General features: G+C 41.8%; 1 protein-coding gene across 1 annotated transcript in view; it reads left to right on the plus strand.

The window, feature by feature from the left end:
• Nucleotides 1-3,982: 3,982 nt before the first annotated feature.
• The window catches only part of PDIA5 (protein disulfide isomerase family A member 5), a 33,620-nt gene continuing 24,762 nt past the window's right edge, over nt 3,983-12,840 (plus strand). Inside the window, exons 1-3 of the mRNA XM_031554231.1 lie at nt 3,983-4,140; nt 4,244-4,315; nt 9,135-9,271. Of these exons, the coding sequence (XP_031410091.1) occupies nt 3,995-4,140; nt 4,244-4,315; nt 9,135-9,271 (355 nt within the window). The 5' untranslated portion in view covers nt 3,983-3,994. The remainder of the gene's footprint in view (nt 4,141-4,243; nt 4,316-9,134; nt 9,272-12,840) is intronic.

Here is a 12,840-nt window from a genome sequence, read left to right on the forward strand (position 1 = left end):
TAATTCGTATTAAAATTTTGAAGAATGAGGTGTTAACTCACTTGCCATTTCTATCTGGTGTGACTTCTGCAGGGAAAAATGGGTTCTGACATTCTGTAGTTGATCTGCTCCTAACTGGTTAGTCTGTGGGCTTCCTCAGCTTGTTTTGGTAAGATGAGTAAATGTTTGCCGTATTGGATTTGGTTAGCTTTTCAGTTTGATGTTTCATAGAGGACTTCAGGATGGATGTCTTTATAATAATAATTAATCAACTTTTTCAGTGGAGAGTCAGTGTCATGGCATGGGTATTACCCTTTGTTAGCTTGATTGTTCTCCTAGCAAGTGAGCTTAAGCATTAATAGTTAGTTTTACTATAGCTTTGTTAACAAACAATTTATACTGGGCTGAAATGAAAACAAAATTTGATCCTAATAAAATCATGTTACAGCAATAACAATAACTTAGTTACCTGGTACTAATAAGTCATATTGACTGCTAAGCAAGTTGAAGATGCTTGTCAAGTCAAGATCTTATGCTTTGTGCATAATTTGTGTAATACCCCTAATACTGGAGTGGCACAGAAATAGGCTTATAATAAATTCCATAGGTCAGGCTGGATCTGTTCTGATCCTACCCATTGAACCAGTTCCTGTAAGAGTTTTCAGGTTTCCTTAGGAGAGGCAGCATATGATGGGGAAGAAATGAAGCACCACAGTGCATTGCTAGGGAGGCTCAGGTCAGCACATCTCTCAAGCACTGAGAGTGCTCACACTTCCCCACCTTCTCCCAGCTAGTTGTTTTTCAAGTGTTTTCTTTAAATCCTTGCTTGCTTAGGGCTAAAAGCAGTGGGAGTTGTTCAGATTTATTTAGGATATATTTTCTAGCATGCTTCTATCTAGCCAGGCAGCATTGAAATTCCCTCTCTCCTTGGAGGAGGGTGTGCTGCTTTCTGTGGAATGGTGCTCCCGTCCTGCATGGCAGGTCCATCATGAGGTGTGGGTGGACAGGAATTAGAAGCATGAACACCTACACAGATAATGTCAGAAAGGAGGCATGCTGCAAAACACTGTATCATTCTGGAATTATCCTTTGCCTTGTCCACATATCATTCTGTTTTCATTAAATACAAGTCAGAGAACTTAAACGCAAGATCTCTTCTACTTTTTTCTTCCTCTCTCAGAAATAGTTTCTATAGTTCTAGGCTAATCCTGCCCAGCTCAGAGGTGCTGCACAGGTTAGAGGTGCTTTTGGCTTTCAGGTGGTTTCAGTGCAGGATCAGGGTTATGCCACTGCCTCCAGTGTCTTTCACATGTATCCGTTCATCTAAATCTGACCTAATTAGATTTCTGAGTGGGATGTGTACAGATTCTGTCACTTCTAAAATCTACTGTGCTGTACCCATCGTAAACTGGCTATGCATTGCCTGAAAGCAGCATTGACCTCCAGAACAGACATTGCTGGAAAGTTTATGATTGGTTTGGATGGAATGAAGTTTTGGCCTTTTAATCAGACCTGTCATTAGCTGTCAGAATGTGCCAGGCTTAAAAGTGATTATTACCACTAGATAGCAGGAAAATGAAATAACTTGTTGCCTATTTCATAGGTCCTAAAAATGAAAAGGTGAACTGTATCTGTTGTTGGTTGTTAGATTCTTTTGGGACTAGTCCTTTTATGTTCCAGTGCTGTTGCTGAAAGGAAAGCTGAGTGGCACATTCAGTATTACGCTTAGAGTTTGCAGTTTCTTTCTGCATTGGAAAAGAGCAGCTCTACGTGAGGTGAAGATGACATATTATATTCTTGGCACAAAAGATTCCCATGATTTGTGGCAGGTGGGCTCTGGTGAGTGTCTGTTGCTGGCGTGCTATGGCCCAAATGCAAGCAGGAACTGGTGGGTAGCAAAGAACTTCATCTGCTTAATTTCTGTTGACTTTGAGTGCACCAGAAGGCTTTACCCAGTAAAGAGGTGCTTGAGTGTGTGCTTAAGTGCTTTCCTCTGGTTCTTTTTTTGTAAAAACTGGAGACTTTAGAAGCTCCTACCCTTACTTTAGAAGTCAAAATCAGCTTTGGTTAATGTGTTCATTAAACTCATCACCCTTGCAGCCTTCCTAGTGCTGTGAAGCTGAAATCTGAAGCAACCCTATTGAAAGGAGTTTTAAGCAATGTGTGAATGTTGCAGGAGAACAGGAATAGTCAGAGTCCCATAAGATATGACCAGCTATGGATTTAGATTATAGCTTGTTTGGAAGCAGATGAAGTGTTGAAATATGTCAAATGTCACTGCAGAGATGAAAGGAATAAACTGATCCTCTGTTTGCTGTGGACGTTGCAAGAGGTAATAAACTTCAATTACAGTTAGTCTTATAGTCATTTGCTAAAAGCAAATTAGCTAAACATCTAAGCAGGAGAAACTTAAGTATAGAGGGAGGATCCAGAATTTGGGTAGAAAGTGTGCTCATGGCCCCTGCCAGTCTTAGTGGTACGTAATTATGTGATTATAGGCCAGGTAAAGCAGTAACTTTTGTCATTAAAAATGAATCCCATTGTAATGGGCTTCTGTCCAGTTATGCTTCATATGATATATGAACACCAGTATGAATCCAGGTTCTTGTCTCTTCTCAGTCACCAGTCTGGCTGGATGCAGTTCAGTTGGTCCTGTTGAATTTACCTGTCCTCAAGAGGTGGCATATAGGGTAAGGGAAAGGGAGAATTGATTCTTGGTATCTGAAATGAATTAAGTCAATCTGATTTTTAGAATTACAAGGAAAATTCAAAGAGACTGGACCAGCCAGAATAGATCCTATTTCTGTACTCCTCTCAGTTAACTTTCCTTTCACCTTTCTCAGGATAGGTGAGAGAAAACAGTATCTTCTTCTGACTTCCCAGCACACTCTTGGAAAAGGTTGACCTTCAAGCAGGGATTGTGTTCTGTAAGATTTATTTCATGCTGGCTCTGAGCACATTTGGTTGGTCTATTCAGTTTGCTGCATCAGGAACCTGGTATTAAATTCTGATGTGATATTTCAGCTGGAAGGAGAAAATCCTGTTTTTGGAGGGGGATGGAGGAGGAGGAGTTTGGATTAAAGCCCTGCTGCTGAAATGATTTAAGCTGTCAGTGCCATTAAACCTAAGCTAATCTTGAGGTTGTATCTCAGCAACTGGCTGGCTGGAGGTTGGCTGCAGAACAGCCTCATGTGAAACTCACACCCACGGAAAATCAGAATTAGTGCCATCCTCAGATTTTTCAGGTCAAAAATCTGAAAGGCAGTTGGATAGGGCACAGGAACCCTGAGCCTGGAGCTTGGGATGGACTGCTGGGTTGGAGGGTAGATTGGAACAGATCCTGAAGAAAGGGAAGAGAGACTCTGTGTTTCACTGTCTGTAAAGTTGCTCTGCTTCTGTACCCACCTTCAAGTATCTGTAAGACAAGACTATTTCAACTGTCACTGCACCCTACCAGTCAGGCAGTTAATGTATTTAAAATGCCATGTTTTACTTTTACACTGAATACCTATTTCCTCCCCCCCCCCCCCCCCGTCCGTTCATTAAGCACAGTTTTAAACTGGGATAAAGCCAGTACTTGGTCAGGTACATCTGGACATGAGCTGAGATTGTAAAATTGTTGCTGGAGTGGAAACCAAAGAAGTGTGGTGGAACTTGTGTCCTGGTTAATGTTTGGATATGAACCAAGCTGTGTACTTGCAGAAGTAGGAAAAAGATCTAGTTAGAATTGTAGCTTAAAATACAAATGCATAGGGAGAGCACAAGTAGTGAGATTGAGAGAATTTCTTTTTGGTGATTCCGTTAGTGGGTGAATACAAGGAAATGGAGATTCTGCAAGAGAAATGAGTAGGTGACAAGATGAATGGTGTGTGTTTTCTATGGACTAGGCTCAAATATTGCTCTGTCTTCCCTTGGTCAAAATTGGAAACACTCCATTGCCTTTATGAAGTCCCTCTAGTTTTACAGCAATATGACTTAAATCAGAATCTGCCTAGAGCTTGCTTGGTTTTGCTTCATGATGTTACTACTGCATTATAGGAATCAATATAATTGTGTTCTGTTTTTTCAGGTTCTTGCAGGAATGAACGTTTACTCTGCTGAATTTGAAAGGATAAAGGAAGAATACAATGTCCGTGGATATCCTACAATCTGCTATTTTGAGTCAGTTATATTTTGCTACTCTTTTGGAAATCATACACTCAGCTATAATTGCATGTTCTTATCTTCAAGGCAAGGACTAAACCTTGTTTTGTTGCTTTAATAGGAAAGGAAAGTTCCTGTTCCATTTTGAGAACTATGGTGCTACTGCGGCAGATATAGCAGAGTGGCTGAAAAAGTAAGGCACTGAACTTCATGCACTTTACCTTTTATGTACTTTTCATTATTTACAAAATGTAATGGTTTGGGATCAGCCATCTCTCCCTCATTCCCTCTGCTCAAAAGAGCAAACAAAACTACCCTGCTGAGACTGGCTAAACTAGCACAGAGAGATTGCCTAATGTTTGTTTTTCAGCTTGCATGCCTTGCATTTTACAAGTGCATTTCATCTGTAATTGGAGACTAACTGTGGACCAAAATCAATGCAAATGCACAGATCTTGTCCTCATTAAAAACGCCAACTTAAATTTCCAGTGATCTTGGGTGCCTGAACTTAATGTCTCATAAAAGGTCTGACTTTAGTTGTTTTATAAAAAATGTATGTGCCAAGTGTGCAGTTTTCGTTGCTACTTCAGCCTTCAGTTAGAGCCTTTAGAGTATCTTGCAGAAACAAGCAGCAGATCAAGGCACCCTGAATCACTAGTCATTTTCACAAAGTCTGTGTTTCCTGTTGTGACTTGAGCGATGTTGAAAGCATCTTCTTCTGCCTAAAGGCAGCTATTTGCAGTTGTAAATATTCGGGGGGCTGAATGAGCATGTGGGAATAGAATTTGAGAGAGGGAGACAGAACAAGTGTGTTTATGTACGCCTTTTTCTAAATAGTTGGTATTCAGATGGTGCAAATCAGCACATCATTGAAGCTGGTGGAGCAGCTGGAGGGAGCAGAGCTCGTCTAGTGATAGACGACTGCCTTTAGCAGCCAGCTCCAGCTCTCAGGTTTTGTAGAGTTATGAAGGTTCTCCCTTGTTTCTTGCAGCCAAGGAAATGCTGTTAAAATTAAGCTAGTATGAGGAAGTGAAAATGTGGAAAATGCTGCAAGCCTTTGTGATAATATAGCTTAAGAAAAGTGGCTTACAATAGACGTGTTTTACTGCACTAGTGGGACTGTGCTGGGGGTGTATGAGTCATTCTGGGTAGCCCAGGGTCTTCAGCAGTGGTAGTTGGTGGTTCAGAGTTGGGGACCCACAAATGTGGTGACAGCAGTGTTCCTGTTAGCATCAGGAGGTACAATCTTTGAGGGCAAGTGTTGCCCCGTGGATGATAGAGAGATTTAGGTGTGGTCTGTAAGCTTCATTTAGTTCATTCAGTCTTTCAGATATAAATAACCAGGATGGCAACTCCAGCAGTGCTCAGGAGATGATGAGCCCATGGAGCAAGGATGTGACTTCATCACCTGTACTGTATTATGCTTTTTAGTTCTGTGAGGATGTGGTTATCTCTTGGCTACCACATTTGAAACATTAGATGTCTGGGGTGGGCTTTTCTCCTGTCCGCATAATATCCAGATAATCCGTGTAATATGAAGTGCTTTTCTATCGGTGTTGTGACAGCAAGTGAGCACAGCAAAAGCAAAGCAGAACAGCTGCAAGCTCTTTCCAATGATAATCTTTGCTAACAAGCCACTGTGGGCTTTGGCTGATATTCCAGCAGTCCAGAGGTAAAGGCAGCTGTTTGTCCTCACTTAGTGTTCAGTGCGTGCTTATTAGTTTCCCCAAAGATTATCTGAGCAATAGCCTTCTTGCCCCTATTTTGTATAATAAATACGACTTTTAAAGAAGCTACACTGGGAAATTATGCATACTTAAATTTTGTTAGTAGTTAATGTTGTAATTAAAACTGTATGCAGGGTAAATCTGCTACATGCATAATGCTGTATTACTCTGGGGAATCCACAGTATAACTGCTCAAGTGGCATGGCAAGGACTTTAAGAAAGCCAGAGATTGTGTTTAGGTTGCTGCAGAAGACGTATCCTTTGTATTTCAGGATAGTATAATACTAAAATTCTCACCAGATACCTCGAGCTAGAGTTTAATATCATTACTGTTGTCACTTCCTGTAGTATTGATGTCTTGAGCAATCTCCTCACTTCTGAGTTAGGAACGCTGGCTCCCTTTTCTGAGAACACAACTACAGTGAAACAAGCAGAGGGCTGTATGCATAGCCATGCAACGAGACCAAACTCAGAATCTAATATTTAGTCTCCAAACTCCCTGGCTGTCAGGCGTAGTTCTGGGTTTCCCATGCTGCGTCGCTTTGGATGATTCTCAAGTGGTGACGTTGGAGCATTGAGGCTGCTGCCAAGATGAAGCTGCTGACCTCAGGAAGAGGCTCTTGTAGGAGCTGCTGACCAGTCAAGCAGGTGTGCTGAGCAGCAGGAGCACAGTGCTGCCAGAGTGTCCATGGCAAGGAAAACCAACTTGTATTCATACTGTGCATGCAGGTGCCCTTATCCATGTGTTCTCAAAAGGGAATCCAGCAGACACTGTGCTGTGTGAGATGACCTATCTTCTATGGACACTAGTTAAACACTGCAGAAGTGAGACTGTTTTCTTCTGTCTCCCCTTTGTCTGTTTTGCCCTGTAAATGTTTAGGGTTAAATTCTGAAAGCAATTGATCTGTGCTGATTTGGAGTATAGGGCTGCAGAGTGGAACAACAAAGGTTAGAATTGTTTAAACTGTACAAAGGATGTTTTTCATGCACTCTCAGAGCAAGAGCTCTACCAGTTTGAAGGGCTCTGGTGCCTTTTTTGTTATTTTGAAGGTACTTTCTTAAGTTGAAGCGTCTTAATGCATCAGCCTAGAGGTCCTTAACCCCCCCCTTAATCTTCCTAATAGGCACAGACTACTATCTTGTGGAGTTTCAGATGTTCTTATGAGGCATGGAGAGAAACCATCACACACTTACTCCAACACAGCATTATTAATATGGGAGATGCTATCTTGTACATGCCACATTTCTTTTTTAATCTCTCTCATACCGCTGTATCAGTTTGGATGGTAGTGAAGCCAGGCAATTTCTTGCTGCTTTCAATAGCTGCTTAGTTTTCTTGCTGTTTTTATGTACTTCTCTTGGGTCTTTCCTTAGCACTAACTACTCAATTAAATCAAGAACTTGTCCTCTGTACTTAATTCAATTAGCTCTTGATAACTCTTCCAGACTTCTGTCATCCTATTTTTGGACTTCAGGCGTTGGCTGTGCCTTCTCTCAGTTTTAAATGACATTTTAGATTTTGGTTGTTGTCTCCTCCAGGCCTTGAGGTGCCTCTTACCAGCTCCTGTGTAGGCTTATTAGCATGCACAGCATTTTAAATTGGGCCATTTGAATAAACATCCTTGCCCTGCTTTACTGATTCCTTACTGAAATAGGTCATGCCAGGCTCTGCTGAACACAGCTTTCATGGCACTTTGTGGCCAGTGTGTCCATGTTCATCATACTCAGCCAACTCAAACCAACTCTCTTTCCAAATAAATCATGTCATGATATTTTCTGGAAGCCTTCATTTTTCTACCTGTGGATTATTTCTGTCTCTTAGAGGCTTGGCAGTGATGCTCTAGTAAACTTTGTGACACGGCCCCTTACTCATCGCAGCCCTACCTATGCTGTGGCCATTTCTGTTACAGACTCTTGTGGATGGTAACCTACTTCTTTTTCTCTTTGAGCTGCTTGGTCACCTTTGATGTTTGTTTCTTGGTTTGTTGATCCTACAGGCAGCATCAGAGATGTGCAGTTTTGCATGCATTGCTTAATATTCTTGGATCAGACAGATTGCTTACATCAACAACACTTGCCATCTGAATTTGTACATGTCTCTATTGCTTTTTTTATCAAACTAGGCTTTCAGCCTGGTAATGAGCAAGGCAGAATAAATGAGTTATCATCTGTTTGCCACTCCTTGTTCCAGACAGATAACACAATAATTCATTTTAATCAAAAATAGTAAATGTGTGTTCAGAAGGAATGGGGCAACAGCCAGACCTGTACTTTGCCAAAGAATTTGGGGAATTCTGTGGGATATTTGGAACTCATTACTGTACCTGGCAAGGATAGAGTAGCTTTAAAGTTTGGCTTCAGATGTTCCTGTGCTTGGGTGTACTTCATGTGAACAGTGCTTAAATAAATAAAATGTCAGTTCACACAGTTTAGTTCACATCTGCCAAATTCTCTTAATAATGTGCCTTGATAATAGGAAAAAAGCAATTGTTCAGTGGACTGAACTTGACTGATCAGAGGATCTGAGGTTCAGTTTCCAGATTTACCAGCGTGTCTTTGAGCAGTCTCCCTGGCTCCCAGCCATGAAAGATGGTTAAGCTCATGCACGATCATAGGGGAGTCGGTGCAACATGTCACTTACCTTTTAGATTAAGCATGCAGTCTGAGTAGCTTTGCTGAATTAGACCCATGAGGGCACTGTCAGGAGAGGACAGAAGGATGCTTTCCCAGGTCACAGGGTTGTTCAGGGTAAAACCATGATTTCCTGGGTTAATGCCCAAGTGAATATTGCTCTTGGTTCCAGCATTGCAGCTCCTCCTTTCTCTGCTGGCCCTGGTTATGCTGTCGGTATTCAAGGTGACTGATTAGATTGGCTGTTTCTGCACACTGCTTTTCTCTTTCATTTGCAGTGACTCCTGTGATCTGCTAAGTGTGAGTGCTGTGAGAAAGGGAGTCTCCTGCTGAGAAGGCTGAAAGAGTAATAGAAAAATGCATCTGATTTTTATAATGTAATAACCAAGCAGTCTGGTTATCTCTTCGTTCTGTCCCCTTCCATTTCTGATCTGTCCTTGTCAGATGCTTGTGGAGTTTTTCCTCTCTCCTTCAATTCTGAGTTTTGGCATTTATCACTTCTGAATGGGAGCAATTATGGAAGCTGCTCAGTAGGGTTACTGTGTCAGACCTCTGTGACCATTTGCACAAAGGTAGTTCCTTGCAGTCAGACTTGCTAAAATTCCTACTTAGCATCAACGAGCTGCTTTTCAGCTGTGTCTATTTGTCTTGTAGCCCGCAGGCACCTCAGCCACAGGCTCCGGAGATTCCCTGGGCAGATGAGGAAAATGTAGTTTATCACCTGACCGATGAGGACTTCGACAAGTTCATAAAAGATCATTCATCTGTCCTAGTGATGTTCCATGCACCATGTGAGTTTGCTTTTTCTATTCTGCACTCTGATCCAAATGCTTGCAAACAAAATCAATGATAATTTGTTGTGTAGGTTTCACAGAGCCATAAAATCAAAGTCCAGGCATTTCTTGTTTGTCATGATTCTTAAGCACACAAGGCATGACGTTTGTAAAGTTGCTGATTTCAAGTTTAGGGCAGAGATGTGCTGCTGGAAGAGGTATTTTGTAGGCTGAGTCTATCATAATTCAGGAGTGTCATAAAGCTGCGGTAGTTAGAACAATCATTGTTTTGTAAGATTATCCCTATTTTTGTATCCCTGATTTTCAGCTTGTCTTCTGTGTTACTTGCTTTCAAGGCAGAGCTCTGGTTGTTTGAGCTACTTGAGATCTGTGAGCTCGTAAGTCCTTGTTTGCAGCCACAGTTCATTCTCTGGTAATGTACAGGGTGATGCTCATTATGTTTTGTGCTGAAGGATGTCTGTAAGTTATGTAAGTTCAGAAAGTCTTTTGAAAACTGATGCAGAGCTGATAGTGATCTTAATGGCTGTTTGGCTGAGAATGAATGAGGCTAATTTTTCTGGTGCAAAATGCAACAGGTAGCCCTAAAGTACTGCCCTCCAAGCTGTTCCAGCCATGTTGTTCTCCTGTATCTTGTATCCTCTGGGTTAATGTGGAGGATTGCATTCATCTGTTTGCTTGCTAACCATGCAACTTGTTACAACTGCGTAGCTGGTTCTACCAGTTCTTTGTATCTTTAGCTGAAAGTTCAGACTCAGATCTGCTGTGTGGGATGGTACAGAATCATAGGGGTTGGAAGGGACCTTTAGAGATCATGGAGTCTAACCCCCCTGCCAAAGCATGTTCCCTACACCAGGTGAACACGACTTCTGTCTCCTCTGGCTGCTGGTGCTGCCAGTTGCACTTGGATGAGGTGATCATTTTTTCAGGCAAAAACTGGAAGGTTAGCACTCTGGAGGTGGGCTGCGTGCTCACAGCCAAACAACGGAGGGTCTTGGCACTAAGGCTAAAATCCTGCTTCCCTTCAAGTCAGCGGGAGTTAGCACCTAAATCCTCTTTTGAAGGTCTGCTCGTAAGACCCGCTTGGAAAACAGCATAACAAATTTCCTCTGCCTGATGAAATGTCTGGCAGTTTGATCCACGGAAGCAGGTGACTGCTGTTTTGTCGCCGTGTTCATTGGATTGTTTGTAATAATGAAGGCAGGTCTGGAGATTAATGCCTGGTCTGAAAACCAAAGCACAAGTAGCAGAACCGATGAGGCATGCTTTGCTTGGAGGTTCCCCTTCGTTACCCAAATCCTTCCTTCCCCAGCTTTCTGCACACCCCAGTGTGCAAGAGACAGTGCCGGCTGCTGCTCCTCTGGGCTGGCAGAGCAGCTGCTGCCAGGCAGGAATGTAACGACTGAGCTTCTCTTCTTTCCCTCTGTGCACAAAGGATAAGTGTTCTTTGTTTAGCTGCAGATTTTTATGGGGATTTATTACTATTTGAAAGCACTGTTGTTTTTCTGAGTTTGTAAAGTGGCGAAGGAGTTCAATAATCTATTTAGGAGGAGGCAGAGAGGAGGAAAGAATTCGAAAGTTGGTCCTGTAAACCTTATTCCTTTAGGAAGCCAGATTAAAAATAAATGAATACCTGCAGCTATGATCTAATTTTGTAGTAAATTCAAGTTGGTTTTAAATCCAAACAGAGCTCTGCTCAGTTTTTATGTTTATTTTGTTAATATCCTCTATAGTACACATGACACAGTTTTAGGGGTGATGTGACCCATTTGGGGAGGAGGAGCACGTCCAGCTGAGCATTCTGTGCTAAGGTGCAGCAGTACTTTGGCAAGTGCTGTATTAATTGCTGAGTGGGACTGTTGCAGTCTCCTGACAACATGTTCCAGCTGCTCAGAATTGAACTAAAGAATGTTACTTACCAGAAAACTCAATTATAAATGAAACTTGGATTTTTAGGGCGTAAATAACTCAATGCGTTTTATTTTCATTGAAGCGATAGTGTCTATGTGCAGGATCCACCTTGTAAATGTGTAAATGGTCTGTGATTGGAACAATCCTTGTGGGCAACCTCAGCAGAGGGTGCAAGGCTTACAAACTAATTAATGACAGACAGCCATCATAAATAGTTATTAACGTGATTTACTGTGATTAAAAGACCTCAGAGCACTTCTTAATTTTGTTAATGGAGTCACCTTGGGAATAATAGGAGATAAATTACTCTAGGACAAAAGAAAAAGCAATGCAAATGGAGGATGTTGTACTTTTAAGTTTTGTGGCTGAGGACGTGAGAGTTTTTTCTAAAAGATTTGACTTAATTAAAAAAAAAATTGAAACACATATAAGATAGGCCCAGAATTTGGGATATATTTCTTTATAACTAAGACTAAACAAAGGCATTTCATTGTTAGCAAGGACTTTGCTATGCCCCCATGCAGGATACACACGGACTTGTTTAACATGCTATAAATCCTGTGTTTGGGAGAAGCTCTTTACTAGAGGCAGAATTACTTCAGTGATGCTTTAATTACAATTTCATAGTCAGATAGCCAGCACATTAATACACTGTAATGTTAAGAGGCGTGTGGGGAAAGTGGAAGCTGCAAATGCTGAAGGTACACTTGAACCAAACGTATTTATAGTAAATAGCTGTGAACTGCAGAATTAGGTGCTGTGATGAATGCGACCAATTGGGTTTCCATGCCTGTGCCTTCTAGTGATCACTCCTGAGGACCATGCTATAATGATTCACAATCAATTGTGCTCAGTAGCCCAATTAGAAGTGTTGCAGCATTATGTGAAGTGAGACCTGGTGTTTAACCAAGTTCAGCTAGAGCAGCCATGTGTGAGTTAAACGTATCAGGAATGTTTGTAGAATGCAGCTTGCACCTCTTGCTCTCAGAGGCCCTACACCTTTCCTGCAGTGATGTAGCACAACCACCAAACAGAAGATGTGCTGCTTTGGGTAGCTGCTGCAGGCCGTGAGAATCATGGGTGGGATGAGTTTGTCCTACTTTCATTTTGCAGGTCACTGGGGCACAGTAGGACTTTTAACCTTCTGAAACTCCTTTGAATAGATTTTAAGAGGATGTTCAGCAAAGCTGAGCATTTAGCAAAGGTCAGCAGCAACTCAAGCAGCCAAGAGTCTGAAGGTACTTTTCCTCAGTCACTGCAGAAGAGCAGCCAAGCATTGTGTTCCTTCCTCCTTGAGAATTATGTTGAAATCTTATAAATGCTGGTGGTAAGCATATGATTATCTTAGGTACATCCAGACATCCTGCGAGTTCATTCAGTGTTGCCGCTCATGTCATGCGTAACTGTTGATGAAGGTGACTGATATTGCAGACATTCCAAGTGGGTTTTCTGTGTTGCTGCTGGTCACAGAAGGGAATTTGGTTATGAACTGAAATCTATGATGTAGCGCTCTACAGATGGAGAGCAAATAAATGGCCCTTTGCCCTGGAGGTTTTGGAGTTGTTGCTTGGATTGGTCTTATTCAGTAGTAACAGTTCAGTCTCTAAAAGAATATGCATCACAGCAAAGAAAGGTGTACTACAGCTGCATCACAGCAT

The sequence above is a fragment of the Meleagris gallopavo genome, chromosome 7 (genome assembly GCF_000146605.3).
Source record: "Meleagris gallopavo isolate NT-WF06-2002-E0010 breed Aviagen turkey brand Nicholas breeding stock chromosome 7, Turkey_5.1, whole genome shotgun sequence".
In the NCBI taxonomy this organism is placed as follows: Eukaryota; Metazoa; Chordata; class Aves; order Galliformes; family Phasianidae; genus Meleagris; species Meleagris gallopavo.